The 22,457-nt window shown below is 49.2% G+C and overlaps 1 protein-coding gene across 1 annotated transcript; it reads left to right on the forward strand.

The window, feature by feature from the left end:
* The first annotated feature begins 1,735 nt into the window (after nt 1–1,735).
* PHOX2A (paired like homeobox 2A) lies at nt 1,736–17,170 on the forward strand. The gene is made up of 3 exons (XM_075334753.1): nt 1,736–1,961; nt 11,758–11,945; nt 15,892–17,170. The coding sequence occupies exons 1-3, from the start codon at nt 1,736–1,738 to the stop codon at nt 16,321–16,323; spliced, it is 846 nt and encodes a 281-aa protein (XP_075190868.1). The 3' UTR covers nt 16,324–17,170.
* The last annotated feature ends 5,287 nt before the right edge of the window (nt 17,171–22,457 follow it).

A 22,457-nucleotide genomic window follows, 5' to 3' on the forward strand; every position in this document is an offset into this window, starting at 1 on the left:
AGCTGACGTCATATTGCCGCCTGTGTCACCACCAGAGCTGACGTCATACAGCCGCCTGTGTCACCACCAGAGCTGACGTCATACAGCCGCCTGTGTCACCACCAGAGCTGACGTCATACAGCCGCCTGTGTCACCACCAGAGCTGACGTCATACAGCCGCCTGTGTCACCACCAGAGCTGACGTCATACAGCCGCCTGTGTCACCACCAGAGCTGACGTCATTCAGCCGCCTGTGTCACTACCAGAGCTGACGTCATACAGCCGCCTATGTCACCACCAGAGCTGACGTCATACAGCCGCCTGTGTCACCACCAGAGCTGACGTCATTCAGCCGCCTGTCACCACCACAGCTGACGTCATACAGCCGCCTGTGTCACCACCAGAGCTGACGTCATACAGCCGCCTGTGTCACTACCAGAGCTGACGTCATTCAGCCGCCTGTGTCACTACCAGAGCTGACGTCATACAGCCGCCTGTGTCACCACCAGAGCTGACGTCATACAGCCGCCTGTGTCACCACCAGAGCTGACGTCATACAGCCGCCTGTGTCACCACCAGAGCTGACGTCATTCAGCCGCCTGTGTCACTACCAGAGCTGACGTCATACAGCCGCCTGTGTCACCACCAGAGCTGACGTCATACAGCCGCCTGTGTCACCACCAGAGCTGACGTCATACAGCCGCCTGTGTCACCACCACAGCTGACGTCATACAGCCGCCTGTCACCACCACAGCTGACGTCATACAGCCGCCTGTCACCACCAGAGCTGACGTCATACAGCCGCCTGTCACCACCACAGCTGACGTCATACAGCCGCCTGTCACCACCACAGCTGACGTCATACAGCCGCCTGTCACCACCACAGCTGACGTCATACAGCCGCCTGTCACCACCAGAGCTGACGTCATACAGCCGCCTGTCACCACCACAGCTGACGTCATACAGCCGCCTGTGTCACCACCAGAGCTGACGTCATACAGCCGCCTGTCACCACCAGAGCTGACGTCATACAGCCGCCTGTGTCACCACCAGAGCTGACGTCATACAGCCGCCTGTGTCACCACCAGAGCTGATGTCATACAGCCGCCTGTCACCACCAGAGCTGACGTCATACAGCCGCCTGTGTCACCACCAGAGCTGACGTCATACAGCCGCCTGTGTCACCGCCAGAGCTGATGTCATACAGCCGCCTCTCACCACCAGAGCTGACGTCATACAGCCGCCTGTGTCACCACCAGAGCTGACGTCATACAGCCGCCTGTGTCACCACCAGAGCTGACGTCATACAGCCGCCTGTCACCACCACAGCTGACGTCATACAGCCGCCTGTCACCACCACAGCTGACGTCATACAGCCGCCTGTGTCGTCACCATCTAATTATAAGGTCTAGTCTTGCATCATTATATCACTATTACACCTCATGTCACCGGCAGTAATCACTATCGCGATCGTCACCCGGGACAGAGTGGTTATATCACGATAGCTCCGCGCTGCTCTGTTATAACGCTATAATAGACACTGTACAGGGGGGGTGATATCACCTTATAACGCTCCACTATAACCGTATATAATGAAGAGAGCGCGGAACCAGTGACTGCTCCATTACACCGCACATCAGGACGGGATTACCGGGCACAGAGGGCGGGGGCGGCGGGGAGGGGGTTAATGTCGGGAGGGGGCGGAGCCCGCGGCGAGTATTAGAGCTGCGGGTCCGGGGCGCTGGGGCAGAGCAGCATGACCACCATGGATTACTCCTACCTGAACTCGTACGACTCCTGCATGGCGGCCATGGAAGCCTCCGCCTACGCCGAGTACAGCAGCTGCAGCCAGGCCGGCTCCTTCCAGTACACCCCGATCCGGAGCAGCTTCTCCGCCGCCAGCCCCGGCTGCCCCCCGCTCACCCCGGCCAGCTGCACCCTGGGGGCCCTGCGCGACCACCAGCCCTCCCCCTACTCCACAGGTGAGCCCCCCACACGTGAGCAGTACAGGACCCCCAGAGCTGAGGGTCCCCCAGCCCTGCTCCTAACCCACAGGTGAGCCCCCCACACGTGAGCAGTACAGGACCCCCAGAGCTGAGGGTCCCCCAACACTGCCCCTGCCGTATACACCCCACTCATCACCAGTACAGGACCCCCAGAGCTGAGGGTCCCCCAGCCCTGCTCCTACTCCACAGATGAGCACACCACATGTGAGCGGTACAGGACCCCCATAGCTGAGGGTCCCCCAGCCCTGTTCCTACCCCACAGGTGAGGGTCCCCCAGCCCTGCTCCTACTCCACAGCTGAGCACCCCACACATGCCCAGTAGAGGACCCCCATAGCTGAGGGTCCCCCAGCCCTGCTCCTACTCCACAGGTGAGTCAGGGGTCCCCCACAGTGCCCCTGCCGCCTGCACCACACTATTCACCTGTATAGGACCACCAGCCTTCCCCCTACTCCACAGGTGAGCCCCCCACACATGCCCAGTAGAGGACCCCCATAGGTGAGATCCCGCAGCCCTGCTCCTACTCCACAGGTGAGCCGGGGTCCCCCACACTGCCCCTGCTGTCTGCACCCCACTCATCACCAGTAAGGACCACCAGCCCTGCCCCTGCTCCACAGGTCGGTGTGGGTACAGAGTTTGTATCTTTTGGGGCTGCCCCATAACTACTGCTCCCCAGAATCACCTCTACAAGTAACGAAGCCCCTTCTTCCTGCCCCAGAGAGATTCTAAAGTCATCTATTGGGGTCCTCAGTGTTGCCCCCCAAACACTTTGTGACCTGTTCAGCAAGGAGCAGATCTCCCCCTTCTATGGTGGTCCTAGAACTCTGACACTGACTTCCCGACCACTCAGGGGGCGCTCTGGAAGTCGGGACCCCTTTGTACTATACTGGACCCCTTTTCTAGTCGGGGAGCAGAATATGGGAGCAGGGTCCTATGTCTGATGCCCCCAGTGAGGGGGGTCTAGAGATGGGTGTGAGGGGTTTGTTGTAAATCAATGGTGTCTGTGTATTCGAAGGGGGGGGGGGGAGTTTATTTGTGATATTTTATGGTCTTTCTAAATAATTCCCTTCTGTCATAAAGTGTAACCATCATCAGAGCCGACTGTGATCGTCATCATCGGCATATTGTAACCATGTCGCGATAGAATGTGCAGATCAGATCGCTGAAATGTCATCATTAGTTCGCAATAAGCTCTTATATCAGTAATGGTTGCAGCCCGGTAATCGGCTCGGGATACAATACCTAATAATTGTGTCAATTGCGACATTTACAATACCCACTCCTATCCTTATATCACGATTGAAGAAACTTATAACCAGTGGCTGGATGTTATTCTTCTGTCTTGTTGGTTACATGATGATGACATATTTCACGGTTGTTTCTTTCTAATTTTAATGTCTAAAATTGCCTTTATTAATATTCACTGTATCACGACAGAATCCTCCGCTATTTTTTTTTTAATAATTACAACTTCGAACAATAGTAATTATTTATATTATCAATGGGGTTGTAGCTAATATCTTTATATCGTTAATTACCTAAATAGTTAATTTCCTAAATCAATTGCTGTCGATATATCAGGTTTATAATCGCGATATTAGGAGGATGTTTTAGTCATTGCTTTACTACTCTAGTTGTTTGTGTCACGGTGATAAAATAATTCCATCCACATTAAATCCTGACATTATAAAGAAATAATTTTGGCAATATCGTGATACAGTTAGAACGTTGCTGTAGACATCGTGGCGGAGTAATTTTCTTTCACGATATTACTGTTTTGAAATGGATCTTTCCCAGTGAAATAAATGTAATATGTTGGAAATAATCCCTGCTATCGGGACAGAACTGGAGCACTTAGCATTGTATTTTGGTAAAATCGATTGTTATTATTATACAGTTTGGTGAAATCATTGTGTAAAATTCTGCTTTCTATAATAAGTGCTAAGTGCTCATATTGCGATATTACTGTATTATGCTTTTGTGTTTATGGGATGAAAGCATCTTGCTGATTTAGATTGTAACCCTGAAAATTATAATTGTGATTTTTTTTTTCCCTTCTATATACTATTATTTTTTTCTTGATATACTCTAATAGCGCGATATACAATGTATCGGGATACATGATAACAGATTATTGTATGTCACATAATAATCGGCACATGATGATAAATATTTTATATCATACCATATGTCTGATATAAGCTATTACTGGAAGTACAAATAAATACCTTCCAGTAGCACTATGTCACGACAGAGAAGCGTTATCTGGCGATACAACTGTAAAACTTGTTTTGTTATCATTCTGTCTCTCTATTTCGGTTATTATTGTATCTTTTTCATACCCGTTATATTTTACAACAAAACGATTATTCTACAAGTATTTATACAATATCCCAGTATATTTACACAACCTGCATATTGCGATAGAGTGGTAATTATTATATGTTTGAGTTGACTGCACCTCATGTCTAAGAATATATTGTTGTTAAATCAACGGGAAATTACATCTCAACAGGATTCATAGGATATCAGAATTATGGCGATATGACTGTAACGATAATTATAGTCGTGATAGTGATGATATTGTAGTGTGATTATTTCGTTCTCATTGTTATAGGAGGAGGGAGGTGATCGGATTTATACGGTTTGGTCGCTTTAGTTTTATAATCCTATCACAGAAAAAAAAACTACAATAAAACCTTCATATCACGATAACTGAGTAACGACCTGAAAGTATTGTGATTCGAATAGATTTAAAAAAATAAAAATAAATCAGAATAGTCTGAAGGCTTTAATGACAATAGCTCTTTCCACCAATTATTGTACAATTACCGGAGAACGATGCTCCACTCAATGTATGCGTTATCGCGACAAATGCACTCAGTAATGGAACTTTTCTGTGTTGTCACGATATATATATTTTTATATATATATATATATATATATATATATATATATATATATATATATATATATATATATATATATATATATATATATATATATATATATATATCTCATCTCTGGAAGCTGCACTGTCACATGGAGGAAGACTACAAGTAAAGCCCCCGATGCAGAGGAGCACTTTATATTTGACATATGAGGGTCCTTTCTGGAGAGCTCTTCTGATGGGGGGGGGGGGGGTATGAAAAGGGGGGCCTCCCTATTATCACTGATCCTTCAAAGTAGTGAAGACCCCGGGAGGCTGATCCGTGCTTTGAAGTGTTCTCAGTGTGTCCCGCACTGTCGGTGATACATTGTATCCAGCGCCCTCAGTGATACATTGTATCCAGCGCCCTCAGTGATACATTGTGTCCCCCGCTGATGTGCGGAATGTGACCGTCACCTCCCGCTGCTCCGGCACTGCAGCTGTGCGACGGCCATTATCTGTGGAGATGAGGACACGGCCCCTTTAATTAGCCTAATTACTTACCAGCTGATGGACAGGAGGTGACCGACCCCCCAGACTAGGGGTTCAGTGCAGAGAGGATACAGGCAGACACTGACAACCCCAGGGATCATACATCCCCTGTATACACCGTGTGCAGAATTATTAGGCAAGTTGCGTTTTAGAGGATTTTTTTATTATTGATCAACAACTATGTTCTCAATCACCCAAAACACTCATAAATATCAGAGCTTAATATTTTTGGCAGTTGGAGGGGTTTTTAGATTTGGCTTCTTAGGAGGATCTGTTTGTGCAGGTGACTATTACTGTGCAGAATTATTAGGCAACTTAATAAAAAGCAAATCTATTCCCATCTCACTTGTTTATTGTCACCAGGTAACCAATATAACTGCACAACATTTAGAAATAAACATTTCTGACTGCAAAAACAAAACCCCAAAAAATGAGTGTCTAATATATCCCCCTTTCTTTATAATGACACTCAGCAGCCGACCATCCATAGATTCTGTCATTGCTTGATCTGTTTATGCTCAACATTGCGTGCAGCAGCCACCACAACCTCCAGACACCACAGCCTCCAGACACCACAGCCTCCAGACACCACAGCCTCCAGACTCCACAGCCTCCAGACTCCACAGCCTCCAGCCACCACAGCCTCCAGCCACCACAGCCTCCAGACTCCACAGCCCCCAGACACCACAGCCTCCAGACACCACAGCCTCCAGACACCACAGCCTCCAGACACCACAGCCTCCAGCCACCACAGCCTCCAGACTCCACAGCCTCCAGACTCCACAGCCTCCAGACTCCACAGCCCCCAGACACCACAGCCTCCAGACACCACAGCCTCCAGACACCACAGCCTCCAGACACCACAGCCTCCAGCCACCACAGCCTCCAGACACCACAGCCTCCAGACTCCACAGCCTCCAGACTCCACAGCCTCCAGCCACCACAGCCTCCAGACACCACAGCCTCCAGCCACCACAGCCTCCAGCCACCACAGCCTCCAGACTCCACAGCCTCCAGACTCCACAGCCTCCAGACTCCACAGCCTCCAGCCACCACAGCCTCCAGCCACCACAGCCTCCAGCCACCACAGCCTCCAGACACCACAGCCTCCAGCCACCACAGCCTCCAGACACTGCTCCCAGAGGTGGACTGCTTTCCCTCCCTGTAGATCTCACATTTTATGAGGGACCACAGGTTCTCTATGGGGTTCAGATCAGGAGAACAAGGGGGCCATGTCATTATTTTTTCATCTGTTAGACCTTTACTGGCCAGACACGCTGTGGAGTAGTTGGATGCATGTGATGGAGCATTGTCCTGCAAGAAAATCATGTTTTTCTTGAACGATAGCGACTTCTTCCTGTACCACTGCTTGAAGAAGTTGTCTTCCAGAAACTGGCAGTAGGTCTGGGAGTTGAGCTTCACTCCATCCTCAACCCGAAAAGCTCCCACAAGTTGATCTTTGCTGATCCCAGCCCATACCAGTCCCCACCTCCACCTTGCTGGCGTCTGAGTTGGAGTGGAGCTCTCTGCCCTTTACTGATCCAGCCTCTGGCCCATCCATCTGCCCATCAAGAGTCACTCTCATTTCATCAGTCCATAAAACCTGTGAAGAATCAGTCTTCAGATATTTCTTGGCCCAGTCTTGAGGTTTTCTCTTATGTTTCTTGGTCAGAGGTGGTGGTTTTCAGCCTTCCTTACCTTGGCCTGTCCCTGAGTATGGCACACCTTGTGCTTTTTGATACTCCAGTAACGCTGCAGCTCTGAAATATGGCCAAACTGGTGGCAAATGGCATCTTGGCAGCTTCACACTTGATTTTCCTCAATTCATGGGCAGTTATTTTGCGCCTTTTTTTCCCAGCACGCTTCTTGCGACCCTGTTGGCTATTTGCCATAAAACGCTTGATTGTTCGGTGATCACGCTTCAAAAGTTTGGCAATTTCAAGACTGCTGCGTCCCTCTGCAAGACATCTCACAATATGGACTTTTCAGAGCCCGTCCAATCTCTCTTCTGACCCATTTTGCCAAAGGAAAGGAAGTTGCCTAATAATTAAGCACCCCTTATATAGGGTGTTGTGTCATTACACCGCACCCCTCCTCATTACAGAGATGCACATCACCGGATTTACTTCATTGGTAATTGGCTCTCAGCCTATACAGCTTGGAGAAGGACGACATGTATAAAAAGTATCATCTGACCAAAATACTCATTGCCTAATAATTCTGCACACAGTGTATATACAATCCTGTGCAAATAGGCAGATGTGAGAAAAAGCTGCAGAGGACGAAGTTTCCAACATAGAAGAGATAATAGATTATTTTATCAAGTAATAAAATCCAAAGTGAATAAAGAAAGGAGAAATGTAAATCCCTCAGTATTCAGTGACCGCCCGTCTCCTCCGTCCTCCGTATTCAGGGACCGCCCATATTCTCCGTCCTCGGTATTCAGTGACCGCCCGTCTCCTCCGTCCTCAGTATTCAGTGACCGCCCGCCTCCTCCGTCCTCCGTATTCAGGGACCGCCCGTATTCTCCGTCCTCGGTATTCAGTGACCGCCCGTCTCCTCCGTCCTCGGTATTCAGTGACCGCCCATCTCCTCCGTCCTCCGTATTCAGGGACCGCCCGTATTCTCCGTCCTCAGCATCCAGCGACCGCCCGTCTCCTCCATCCTCAGTATTCAGTGACCGCCCGTCTCCTCCGTCCTCCGTATTCAGGGAGCGCCCGTATTCTCCGTCCTCAGTATTCAGTGACCGCCCGTCTCCTCCGTCCTCAGTATTCAGTGGCCGCCCGTCTCCTCCATCCTCAGTATTGAGTGACCGCCCGTCTCCTCCGTCCTCAGTATTCAGTGGCCGCCCGTCTCCTCCATCCTCAGTATTCAGTGACCGCCCGTCTCCTCCGTCCTCAGTATTCAGTGGCCGCCAGTCTCCTCCATCCTTAGTATTCAGTGACCGCCCGTCTCCTCCGTCCTTAGTATTCAGTGACCGCCCGTCTCCTCCGTCCTTAGTATTCAGTGACCGCCCGTCTCCTCCGTCCTCAGTATTCAGTGACTGCCCGTCTCCTCCATCCTTAGTATTCAGTGACCGCCCGTCTCCTCCGTCCTTAGTATTCAGTGACCGCCCGTCTCCTCCGTCCTTAGTATTCAGTGACCGCCCGTCTCCTCCGTCCTCAGTATTCAGTTACTGCCCGTCTCCTCCGTCCTCAGTATTCAGTGACCGCCCGTCTCCTCCGTCCTCAGTATTCAGTGACTGCCCGTCTCCTCTGTCCTCAGTATTCAGTGACAGCCCATCTTCTCCGTCCTCAGTATTCAGTGACCGCCCGTCTCCTCCGTCCTTAGTATTTAGTGACCGCCCGTCTCCTCCATCCTGAGTATTCAGTGACCACCCGTCTCCTTCATCCTCAGTATTCAGTGACCGCCCGTCTCCTCTGTCCTCAGTATTCAGTGACCGCCCGTCTCCTCTGTCCTCAGTATTCAGTGACAGCCCATCTTCTCCGTCCTCAGTATTCAGTGACCGCCCGTCTCCTCCATCCTCAGTATTCAGTGACCGCCCGTCTCCTCTGTCCTCAGTATTCAGTGACCGCCCGTCTCCTCTGTCCTCAGTATTCAGTGACAGCCCATCTTCTCCGTCCTCAGTATTCAGTGACCGCCCGTCTCCTCCATCCTCAGTATTCAGTGACCGGCCGTCTCCTCCGTCCTCAGTATTCAGTGACCGCCCGTCTCCTCCATCCTCAGTATTCAGTGACAGCCTGTCTCCTCCGTCCTCAGTATTCAGTGACCGCCCGTCTCCTCCATCCTCAGTATTCAGTGACCGGCCGTCTCCTTCGTCCTCAGTATTCAGTGACCGCCCGTCTCCTCCATCCTCAGTATTCAGTGACCGGCCGTCTCCTCCGTCCTCAGTATTCAGTGACCGCCCGTCTCCTCCATCCTCAGTATTCAGTGAGCGCCCGTCTCCTTTGTCCTCAGTATTCGGTGACCAGTGGTTATGGAGGAGCTCAGAAGGAGGTTGTTCCAAACATCTTGAAGACCTGACCCCCGATCTTCTGTGTATGAGGATGGTGTGGATCCTTCTGTCTCTTTATCCCACACAGACGGCATGATGATGACCACCTCCAGGACTCCTCGTTCTTAATGTCATCGGCTGGATGTTGGGGGTCGTTGTCCGGCTGCACAATAAGCTTATAGCCTATCAGCTTCTTCATGGTATCAGATGATGGATCAGTATTTGCCCGGATTTCTCAGTATTGAGGACACCATTAATCCTGACCAAACCCACAACTCTATTTAATGAAATAGACCCTCCACCTGCATCTCCGCCCTGCGGACCCTCCACCTGCCTTCTCTGCCCTGCGGACCCTCCACCTGCATCTCCGCCCTGCGGACCCTCCACCTGCCTTCTCTGCCCTGCGGACCATCCACCTGCATCTCCGCCCTGCGGACCCTCCACCTGCCTTCTCTGCCCTGCGGACCCTCCACCTCCATCTCCGCCCTGCAGACCTTCCACCTGCATCTCTGCCCTGCGGACCCTCCACCTGCATCTCCGCTCTGCGGACCCTCCACATGCCTTCTCTGCCCTGCGGACCCTCCACATGCCTTCTCTGCCCTGCGGACCATCCACCTGCATCTCTGCCCTGCGGACCCTCCATCTGCCTTCTCTGCCCTGCGGACCCTCCACCTCCATCTCCGCCCTGCAGACCCTCCACCTGCGTCTCTGCCCTGCGGACCCTCCACCTGCATCTCCGCCCTGCGGACCCTCCACCTGCATCTCCGCCCTGCGGACCCTCCACCTGCATCTCCACCCTGCGGACCCTCCACCTGCCTTCTCCGCCCTGCGGACCCTCCACCTGCATCTCCGCCCTGCGGACCCTCCACCTGCGTCTCCGCCCTGTGGACCCTCCACCTGCCTTCTCCGCCCTGCGGACCCTCCACCTGCGTCTCCGCCCTGCGGACGCTCCATCTGTGTCTCCGCCCTGCGGACCCTCCACCTGCCTTCTCTGCCCTGCAGACCCTCCACCTCCATCTCCGCCCTGCAGACCCTCCACCTGCGTCTCTGCCCTGCGGACCCTCCACCTGCGTCTCTGCCCTGCGGACCCTCCACCTGCGTCTCTGCCCTGCGGACCCTCCACCTGCGTCTCTGCCCTGCGGACCCTCCACCTGCGTCTCTGCCCTGCGGACCCTCCACCTGCGTCTCCGCCCTGCGGACCATCATTATTGTGCTGCTCTCCAGACAAATGCGTCTGTTACAGCTGAATATTTCCCATTGTGACGCCTCTGTCCGGGGATCACTGACGTTTGTGGTCCCCAGGTCCTGGGTTTGCTGCACAGTTGAACCTCTTGGCGGATGAGTCTGACGACCTCGCCGGTCTCCTCCGCGGTACATGGTGTAGCCGGATCTCATTGGTTGTTGCCAGTGCTGAGCTGATGGCGCTGCTGGACAGCTTCCGAGGTCTTGTCTGCTGCACTCATTGGCAGATCGCGGTCTCCGCTCCTTGGTGCGGCCACTTCTTGGAATATGAGATGTTTAGCCATTGTATTGATCAATGCAAAAGAACCCCAAAACAGAGCTAGTTTTTACCTGCAGATGAGGTTACACATAGGTTAGGGACCCCAAAAATAGAGATTACCTTGGTGTGGTTTTCGGGCTCCTTTGCATTGATCAATACAATGGCTAAACCTCTCTTATATTCCTATTATTCATAGTTCTGCACATTCCATTTTCATGTTTTTCACTTTTTCCGATGGTCCTTTGTGTTTTTCAGTCTAGTATTCCCATAGCAGTGCTGCTTTTCATCATTCCCCTATACATTGTGACTGGTGTGCAACTCTTTATCCTATTTAGTTGTATATTTTTGGGTCTTGCACCTTGTTCACACCATTGTGTTCCAGACGTCCATTCTTTAATTAACTTCTTGGGTCTCCGTCATCTTAGCACATTGAGACCCTCGTCTGCTGGGAATCTGTCCCGGGAGACTCCTCGCTGGTGCAATGTAACTACCTTGTGTCTTGTCAGTGCGTGAGCAAGAACGTGAAACGTCTTCTACAACCTCAGCTCTGATATAGAGTTTCTGTTCCTCCCCTTCTCCCACACAGCTGTTTCTGTTTCAGTTAATGTGTGTTGCAATCTACCCATGAAAATGATGATCGCCTACAAAACCCCGGACATTCACTTTGCATTATGTTAATTGATAAAAATAAACTTTATAACTTCTATGGATGAAGCGTAATAACGCAGATCAGTGGGGGAGGGGGATTCATGGGTTGTGGGGGACAGCAGCATCTGGTGACAGCGACTTCTAGAACGGTCCTATAATGTGGCATTTCATGCGCGATCACAGCCCTGACCCTGCACTTTCTTCCCCCAGTGCCCTACAAGTTCTTCTCCGACCCGTCCAGCATCAACGAGAAGCGGAAACAGCGAAGAATCCGAACCACGTTCACCAGCTCCCAACTGAAAGAACTGGAGCGAGTATTCGCCGAAACCCACTACCCCGATATCTACACCCGAGAGGAGCTGGCGCTGAAGATCGACCTGACCGAGGCCCGAGTACAGGTAACTGTCCCGGACACAGGGAGGGAAGGGGTTAAAGCATATCAGCTATACACAGTGTGAACCCTCAGTTTCCCTCCGCTCTCTATACAGACACATCTGCAGGTTTTTCCCTCCGCTCTCTATACAGACACATCTGCAGGTTTTTCCCTCCGCTCTCTATACAGACACATCTGCAGGTTTCCCCTCCGCTCTCTATATAGACACATCTGCAGGTTTTTCCCTCCGCTCTCTATACAGACATATCTGCAGGTTTTTCCCTCCACTCTCTATACAGACACATCTGCAGGTTTTCCCTCCACTCTCTATACAGACACATCTGTAGGTTTTTCCCTCCGCTCTCTATACAGACACATCTGCAGGTTTCCCCTCTGCTCTCTATATAGACACATCTGCAGGTTTTTCCCTCCGCTCTCTATACAGACATATCTGCAGGTTTTTCCCTCCACTCTCTATACAGACACATCTGCAGGTTTTTCCCTCTTCACTATACAGACACATCTGCAGGTTTTCCCTCCACTCTCTATACAGACACATCTGTAGCTTTTTCCCTCCGGTCTCTATACAGTCACATCTGTAGGTTTTTCCCTCCGGTCTCTATATAGACACATCTGTAGGTTTTTCCCTCCGGTCTCTATATAGACACATCTGTAGATTTTTCCCTCCTGTCTCTATATAGACACATCTGCAGGTTTTTCCCTCTTGTCTCTATATAGACACATCTGTAGGTTTTTCCCCTCTGGTCTCTATATAGACACATCTGCAGGTTTTTCCCTCCTGTCTCTATATAGACACATCTGTAGGTTTTTCCCCTCTGGTCTCTATATAGACACATCTGCAGGTTTTTCCAACTATCGGACATGAAATTAGAATACACTTTTTGCGTTTTCGGTCAATTAGGAACCAAAATTACTTCTATTTGCCAAATACCGGAATAATGAGGGAGAGAGGTTTTCAGGCATTTTTCTTCCTTTCTGCACAGTGACGTTCCCTCCATGTCATTAGTATTTGGTGGCATTGCCCTTACACTGTGTGACTTGGGGGGAAATGTTTTGGATCCTTCCAGAAGCTTCTCACCATAGTTGGTGGAATTTGGGCCGATATCTCCTGACAGATCTGGTGTAGCTGAGCCATGTTTGGAGGTCGCCGCTCGCTCCGGCCTTTTCAGCTTTGCCCATACATTTTCCATGGATTGAGATCAGGGCTTTGTGATGGCCACTCCAAAACACTGACTGTTTTATTCTTAAGCCACTGTGTAAGTGGCTTCGGGTCATTGTCCATTTGGAAGACCCATTTCCACCCAAGCTGTAAGTTCCTGGCTGTTGTCTTGAGATGTTCTTCAGTATGGCCACAATCTTCTCTCCTCATGATGTCATCTATTTTGTGAAGTCCCAGTCAATCCTGCAGCAAAACAACCCCACATCATGATGCTGCCCCCCGTGTGTCACTGTTAGGAAAGTATTCTTAGGCTTCGTACGTAACGATGGTCATTATGGCCAACCAGTTCGATTTTAGTTTAGTCAGACACAGGACGTCTCCAAAAATTAAGGTCTTTGTTTCTGTTGCATTTACAAACATTAATCTGGCTTTTCTATGTTTCTTTTGGAGTAATGGCTTCTTCCTGGCAGAGCGGCCTTTCAGCCCATGTTCATACCGTACTCGTGTCACTGTGGATAATGACACAATCTTTCCAGCTTCCACCAGCATCTTCACAAGGTCTTCTGCTTTTGTTCTTGGGTTGATCTGCACATGTCTGACCAAAGCACGTTCATCTCTGGTACACAGAACCCGTCTCCTTCCTGAGCGGTATGATGGCCGGACATTCCCACCTTGTTTGTACTTGCATATAATTGCTTGTACAGATGAATGAGGCATCTTCAGGTATCTGGAAATTGCACCTAAGGATGAACCAGACTTCAGCAAGTCCACAATTCTCCTCCTGAGATCTGGGCTTTAGTATAGAAACTTCTGACTGTAGAAAGCAATAAAAAATTCTTACAACATTCTCTCTCGTATAGAGAGAAGAGGGAAAAACCTGCAGATGTGTCTGTATAGAGAGCGGAGGGAAACGTCTGGTCTCAAGTGTAGGTATTATAATAAATCTCACACTAAAGTCACTGTACATAAAATATATGTAATGTATTATACTTCAGAGCTGCACTCACTATTCAGCTGGTGCAGTCACTGTGCACATACAGTACTGATCCTGACTTACCTCCTGTATTATACTTCAGAGCTGCACTCACTATTCTGCTGGTGCAGTCACTGTGTACATACAGTACTGATCCTGACTTACCTCCTGTATTATACTTCAGAGCTGCACTCACTATTCAGCTGGTGCAGTCACTGTGCACATACATTACTGATCCTGAGTTACCTCCTGTATTATACTCCAGAGCTGCACTCACTATTCTGCTACTGCAGTCACTGTGTACACACATTACTGATCCTGAGTTACCTCCTGTATTATACTCCAGAGCTGCACTCACTATTCTGTTGGTGCAGTCACTGTGTACATACATTACATTACTGATCCTGAGTTACCTCCTGTATTATACTCCAGAGCTGCAGTCACTATTCTGCTGGTGCAGTCACTGTGTACATACATTACATTACTGATCCTGAGTTACCTCCTGTATTATACTCCAGAGCTGCACTCACTATTCTGCTACTGCAGTCACTGTGTACATACATTACATTACTGATCCTGTGTTACCTCCTGTATTATACTCCAGAGCTGCACTCACTATTCTGCTGGTGCAGTCACTGTGTACATACATTACATTACTGATCCTGAGTTACCTCCTGTATTATACCCCAGAGCTGCACTCACTATTCTGCTGGTGCAGTCACTGTGTACATACATTACATTACTGATCCTGAGTTACCTCCTGTATTATACTCCAGAGCTGCACTCACTATTCTGCTGGTGCAGTCACTGTGTACATACAGTACATTACTGATCCTGAGTGACCTCCTGTATTATACTCCAGAGCTGCACTCACTATTCTGCTGGTGCAGTCACTGTGTACATACATTACATTACTGATCCTGAGTTACCTCCTCTATTATACTCCAGAGCTGCACTCACTATTCTGCTACTGCAGTCACTGTGTATATACATTACATTACTGATCCTGAGTTACCTCCTCTATTATACTCCAGAGCTGCACTCACTATTCTGCTACTGCAGTCACTGTGTATATACATTACATTACTGATCCTGTGTTACCTCCTGTATTATACTCCAGAGCTGCACTCACAATTCTGCTGGTGCAGTCACTGTGTATATACATTACATTACTGATCCTGAGTTACCTCCTGTATTATACTCTAGAGCTGCACTCACTATTCTGCTGGTGCAGTCACTGTGTACATACATTACATTACTGATCCTGAGTTACCTCCTGTATTATACTCCAGAGCTGCACTCACTATTCTGCTGGTGCAGTCACTGTGTACATACATTACATTACTGATCCTGAGTTACCTCCTCTATTATACTCCAGAGCTGCACTCACTATTCTGCTACTGCAGTCACTGTGTATATACATTACTGATCCTGAGTTACCTCCTGTATTATACTCCAGAGCTGCGCTCACTATTCTGCTGGTGCAGTCACTGTGTACATACATTACATTACTGATCCTGAGTTACCTGCTGTATTATACTCCAGAGCTGCACTCACTATTCTGCTGGTGCAGTCACTGTGTACATACATTACATTACTGATCCTGAGCTACATCCTGTATTATACTCCAGAGCTGCACTCACTATTCTGCTGGTGCAGTCACTGTGCACATACATTACTGATCCTGAGTTACCTCCTGTATTATACTCCAGAGCTGCACTCACTATTCTGCTACTGCAGTCACTGTGTACACACATGACCTGTAATGTCACCGCGGTCCTTATGAATGAGGTTTTATGTTTCTTCCTCCATTTTCAGGTTTGGTTCCAGAACAGAAGAGCTAAATTTCGTAAACAAGAGCGAGCAGCAAATTCTAAGAGCGGCAGTAATGGCGGCGGCAGCGGCAAAAAGTCCGACCCGAGATCGTCATCCGAGGACGATGAGTCCAAGGAGTCCAACTGCAGCCCCACCCCGGACAGCACGGCGTCACTGCCCACCGCGGGCAGCCTGCACAGTCCGGGGGGCAGCCTGAGTCCCAGCCCGGGCACGGGGGTGAGCCTGGTGCCGCCCAGTCACAGCAGCCAGTCCCTGAAGCCCCCGGTGTGGCCCGGGGTCCCCACCAGCAGCAGCCCCAGCACCGCGGACCTCCTGAAAGCCTGGCAGCCCGCGGACGCAGTGCCCGGACCCTTCGCCGGAGTCCTCAACACTTTCCATCGGAAGCCAAATGTTCTTAAGACAAATCTGTTCTAAGTCTCTGAGACAATAAAAATGGCGGCCGGCGGCGGGAGAAGCCGCGGATGGACAAATCGCCAAAGAATGGGAAAAAACGGATGTAGCCGAGGCCAGGACTGCGAGGACGACCAAACCGCCGTACCAAAGGGGTCACCCGTCATGACCGGAGGAGTCTCACCCTCCCGAGGCAACGAAGGAGGCCGCATAGTGATGTGTCACCCATTGGCCAGCTTTATTTATTATTTATCCTCCTATTGGACGTTTCTGTACTGAAGGGGCGGCGGCCAGGACTCGCGGCGGCCAGGACTCGCGGTGGCCAGGACTTGTGGCGGCCAGGACTCGCGGCGGCCAGGACTCGCGGCGGCCAGGACGCGACAAATCCAACACCCTGTCCACTCATAACACCAAAGAGGTTATTGTATGAGGCCGGATGGTTTCTCATAGCAACCAATCACAGCGCAGCTTTCACTTTGTACACCAATCTGCACCCTGATTGGTTGCTATTGGCAACAGGGCCCATCTGTGTGTTACACCATTGTGAAATGTTAACCTACCTAATTGTCTATTTTGGAACATCAGTCCAAACAAGTCTGACACTGCATCCCCTCGAAGTAAGCTCCTCCCACTTCTTGACATTTATTTCTAAACACTTAGAGCGCGATGGTGTTCACCGACTGAGGAGGGCGCTACGTGAGCACATGACTGGATGGGAGGAGCATTTGTGACCACACAGAAGAGGGTCCCGTGTTACCGCAGAACCGGAGAGGAAGGGTATATTAGACTACAGAATCCGAAAAGGGGAGCCTAAGTGACCACAGGAGGGAGGGGCCTAAGTGACCACAGGAGGGAGGGGCCTAAGTGACCACAGAAGGGAGGGGCCTAAGTGACCACAGGATCAGAGGGGAGGGGCCTATGTGACCACAGGAGGGAAGGGCCTAAGTGACCACAGGAGGGAGGGGCCTAAGTGACTTCAAGATCAGAGGGGAGGGGCCTATGTGACTGCAGTATTAGAGGGGATGGGCCTATGTGACTGCAGTATTAGAGGGGATGGGCCTATGTGATGGGTAATGGCAGGAGCAGAGGGGAGGGGCCTGTGAGATGGCAGGAGCAGAGGGGAGGGGCCTGGGAGATGGCAGGAGCAAAGGGGAGGAGCCTATGTGATGGCAGGAGCAGACAGGAGGGGCCTGTGTGATGGCAGGAGCAGAGGGGAGGGGCCTGTGAGATGGCAGAAGAGGGGAGGGGCCTGTGTGATGGCAGAAGAGGGGAGGGGCCTGTGTGATGGCAGAAGAGGGGAGGGGCCTGTGTGATGGCAGGAGCAGAGGGGAGGGGCCTATGTGTAGGTGATGGCATGAGCAGAGGGGAGGGGCTTGTAGAATGGCAGGAGCAGAGGGGAGGGGCCTATGTGATGGCAGGAGCAGAGGGGAGGGGACTATGTGATTGCAGGAGCAGAGGGGAGGGGCCTATGTGATGGCAGGAGCAGAGGGGAGGGGACTATGTGATGGCAGGAGCAGAGGGGAGGGGACTATGTGATGGCAGGAGCAGAGGGGAGGGGCCTATGTGATGGCAGGAGCAGAGGGGAGGGTCCTATGTGATGGGTGATGGCAGGAGCAGAGGAGAGGGGCCTATGTGATGGGTGATGGCAGGAGCAGAGGGGAGGAGCCTATGTGATGGGTGATGGCAGGAGCAGAGTGGAGGGGCCTATGTGATGGGTGATGGCAGGAGCAGAGGGGAGGGGCCTATGTGATGGCAGGAGCAGAGGGGAGGGGCCTATGTGATGGGTGATGGCAGGAGCAGAGGGGAGGGGCCTATGTGATGGGTGATGGCAGGAGCAGAGGGGAGGGGCCTGTGTGATGGCAGGAGCAGAGGGGAGGGGCCTATGTGATGGGTGATGGCAGGAGCAGAGGAGAGGGGCCTATGTGATGGGTGATGGCAGGAGCAGAGTGGAGGGGCCTATGTGATGGGTGATGGCAGGAGCAGAGGGGAGGAGCCTATGTGATGGGTGATGGCAGGAGCAGTGTGGAGGGGCCTATGTGATGGGTGATGGCAGGAGCAGAGGGGAGGGGCCTATGTGATGGCAGGAGCAGAGGGGAGGGGCCTATGTGATGGGTGATGGCAGGAGCAGAGTGGAGGGGCCTATGTGATGGGTGATGGCAGGAGCAGAGGGGAGGAGCCTATGTGATGGGTGATGGCAGGAGCAGAGGGGAGGGGCCTATGTGATGGGTGATGGCAGGAGCAGAGTGGAGGGGCCTATGTGATGGGTGATGGCAGGAGCAGAGGGGAGGAGCCTATGTGATGGGTGATGGCAGGAGCAGAGGGGAGGGGCCTATGTGATGAGTGATGGCAGGAGCAGAGGGGAGGGGCCTATTTAATGGCAGGAGCAGAGGAGAGGGGCCTATGTGATGGGTGATGGCAGGAGCAGAGGGGAGGGGCCTAGGTGATGGGTGATGGCAGGAGCAGAGGGGAGGAGCCTATGTGATGGGTGATGGCAGGAGCAGAGGGGAGGGGCCTATGTGATGGCAGGACATATCAGTATCATTATATCAGTATTATTACATCCAGATTGTGAGTTGTCAGCCTCCCGTCAGTCTGCGGTGACGTCACAAGATGCCGCCATCTCTCCCAGACCAACGTCTTCTCTTCTCACAGATGAGATCGGTAATTTTGAAGAAATGAAATCTCAACTGCACACAATATAGAAAGGGCAAAAAAAGTCACAGGTGAAAGCGAGAAGTGTGGAGTAAAGGGTTAACTCTGCAGCATCTTATATATATCTTCATATACCTCTATGATCGAACACGACCACTGTACAGATAATACCGCAATCACCTGATGTCACCACTGATCAAACTGTCTCCTCCAACGTCCTGTAATTTATAACCAACATAATAAAATGTAATTTATTGTAAAGCTGCAAACGGCATCCAGTGTTATATACCATGTATAGTCATAGCAGTGTTATAGCGGTTATATTCTATTACATAGGGGGCAGTATTATAGTACTTATATTCTTGTACATAGGGGGCAGTATTATAGTAGTTATATTCTTGTACATAGGGGGCAGTATTATAGTAGTTATATTCTTGTACATAGGGGCAGTATTATAGTAGTTATATTCGTGTACATAGGAGCAGTATTATAGTAGTTAAATTCGTGTACATAGGAGCAGTATTATAGTAGTTATATTCTTGTACATAGGAGCAGTATTATAGTAGTTATATTCTTGTATATAGGGGCAGTATTATAGTAGTTATATTCGTGTACATAGGGGGCAGTATTATAGGAGTTATATTCTTGTACATAGGAGCAGTATTATAGTAGTTATATTCTTGTATATAGGGGCAGTATTATAGTAGTTATATTCTTGTACATAGGGGCAGTATTATAGTAGTTATATTCTTGTACATAGGGGGCAGTATTATAGTAGTTATATTCTTGTACATAGGGGCAGTATTATAGTAGTTATATTCTTGTACATAGGGGCAGTATTATAATAGATATATTCTTGTACATAAGGGGGCAGTATTATAGTAGTTATATTCTTGTACATAGGGGCAGTATTATAATAGATATATTCTTGTACATAAGGGTGCAGTATTATAGTAGTTATATTCTTGTACATAGGAGCAGTATTATAGTAGTTATATTCTTGTATATAGGAGGCAGTATTATAGTAGTTATATTCTTGTATATAGGAGGCAGTATTATAGCAGTTATATTCTTGTACATAGGAGGCAGTATTATAGTAGTTATATTCTTGTACATAGGGGGCAGTATTATAGTAGTTATATTCTTGTATATAGGAGTAAGTATTATAGTAGTTATATTCTTGTATATAGGGGCAGTATTATAGTAGTTATATTCTTGTACATAGGAGGCAGTATTATAGTAGTTATATTCTTGTATATAGGAGTAAGTATTATAGCAGTTATATTCTTGTATATAGGGGCAGTATTATAGTAGTTATATTCTTGTATATAGGGGCAGTATTATAGCAGTTATATTCTTGTACATAGGAGGCAGTATTATACTAGTTATATTCTTGTATATAGGAGTAAGTATTATAGTAGTTATATTCTTGTATATAGGGGCAGTATTATAGTAGTTATATTGTTGCACATAGGAGCAGTAATTATAGTAGTTATGTTCTTGTACACAGGTGCCAGTAATATAGTAGTTATATTCTTGTATATAGGGGCATTATATCCTGAATATGGGGCAGTATTATATTCTGTATGTGGAGTGGTATTATATCCTGTGTAAGTGGCAGTATTATATCCTGTGTATGGGGCAGTATTATAGCCTATGTATGGGACGGTATTATAGCCTATGAATGGGGCGGTATTATAACTTGTATATGGTGCAGTATTATATCCTGTATATAGGGCAGTATTATAGCCTGTGTATGGGGGGCATTATAGCCTATGTATGGGGCGGCATTATATCCTATGTATGGGGCGGCATTATATCCTGTGTATGGGTCGGTATTATAGCCTATGTATGGGGCGGTATTATAGCCTGTATATGAGGCGGTATTATAGCCTGTGTATGGGGCGGTATTATAGCCTATGTATGGGGCGGCATTATATCCTGTGTATGGGTCGGTATTATAGCCTATGTATGGGGCGGTATTATAGCCTGTATATGAGGCGGTATTATAGCCTGTGTATGGGGCGGTATTATAGCCTATGTATGGGGCGGTATTATAGCCTATGTATGGGGCGGTATTATAGCCTATGTATGGGGCGGTAGTATAGCCTATGTATGGGGCGGTATTATAACCTGTATATGGGGCGGTATTATATCCTATGTATGGGGCGGTATTATATCCTATATATGGGGTGGCATTATGTCCTGTGTATGGGGCAGTATTATGTCCTGTGTATGGGGCAGTATTATGTCCTGTATATGGGGCAGTATTATAGACTGTATATGGGGCAGTATTATAGACTGTATATGGGGTAGTATTATAACCTGTATATGGTGCAGTATTATAGCCTGTATATGGGGCAGTATTATATCCTGTATATGGGGCGGTATTATATCCTGCATACGGGGCGGTATTATATCCTGCGTTTAGGGCGGTATTATATACTGTGTTTGGGGCGGTATTATATCCTGTATATGGGGCGACATTATATCCTATATATGGGGCGGCATTATATCCTGTGTATGGGGCGGCATTATATCCTGTGTATGGGGCGGCATTATGTCCTGTGTATGGGGCAGCATTATGTCCTGTGTATGGGGCAGCATTATGTCCTGTATATGGCGGCACGGTGGCTCAGTGCTTAGCACTGCAGCCTTGCAGCGCTGGGGTCCTGGGTTCAAATCCTACCAAGGACACCATCTGCAAGGAGTTTGTATGTTCTCCCTGTGTTTGCGTGGGTTTCCTCTGGGGTCTCCGGTTTCCTCCCACACTCCAAAGACCTACAGGTAGGGACTCTAGATTGTGAGCTCCAATGGGGACAGTGTTGCCAATGTATGTAAAGCGCTGTGGAATTAATAGCGCTATATAAATGAATAAAATTATTATAATTATTATAGCCCATATATGGGGCAGTATTATATCCTGTATATGGGGCAGTATTATATCCTGCGTTTGGGGCGGTATTATATCCTGCGTTTAGGGCGGCATTATATCCTGTGTATGAGGCGGCATTATATCCTGTGTATGGGGCGGCATTATATCCTGTGTACGGGGCGGCATTATATCCTGTGTACGGGGCGGCATTATATCCTGTGTACGGGGCGGCATTATATCCTGTGTACGGGGCGGCATTATATCCTGTGTATGGGGTGGGATTTTATCCTGTGTATGGGGCGGTATTATATCCTGTGTATGGGGCGGTATTATATCCTGTGAATGGGGCGGCATTTTATCCTGTGTATGGGGTGGCATTTTATCCTGTGTATGGGGCGGCATTTTATCCTGTGTATGGGGCGGCATTTTATCCTGTGTATGGGGCGGCATTATATCCTGTGTATGGGGCAGTATTATGTCCTGTATATGGGGCAGTATTATAACTTGTATATGATGCAGTATTATAACCAGTATATGATGCAGTATTATATCCTGTATATGGGGCGGTATTATATCCTGCGTTTAGGGCGATATTATATACTGTGTTTGGGGCGGCATTATATCCTGTATA

Source organism: Anomaloglossus baeobatrachus, chromosome 2, assembly GCF_048569485.1.
Source record: "Anomaloglossus baeobatrachus isolate aAnoBae1 chromosome 2, aAnoBae1.hap1, whole genome shotgun sequence".
NCBI classification, from domain to species: Eukaryota; Metazoa; Chordata; class Amphibia; order Anura; family Aromobatidae; genus Anomaloglossus; species Anomaloglossus baeobatrachus.

Excerpts from the sequence above, each read along its gene's own strand:
- PHOX2A (XM_075334753.1), top strand. The coding sequence starts at position 1,736 with ATGACCACCATGGATTACTCCTACCTGAACTCGTACGACTCCTGCATG. Across the intron at positions 1,962-11,757 it reads GCCCTCCCCCTACTCCACAG|TGCCCTACAAGTTCTTCTCC; the intron begins GTGAGCCCCCCA and ends TTCTTCCCCCAG. Across the intron at positions 11,946-15,891 it reads TGACCGAGGCCCGAGTACAG|GTTTGGTTCCAGAACAGAAG; the intron begins GTAACTGTCCCG and ends CTCCATTTTCAG.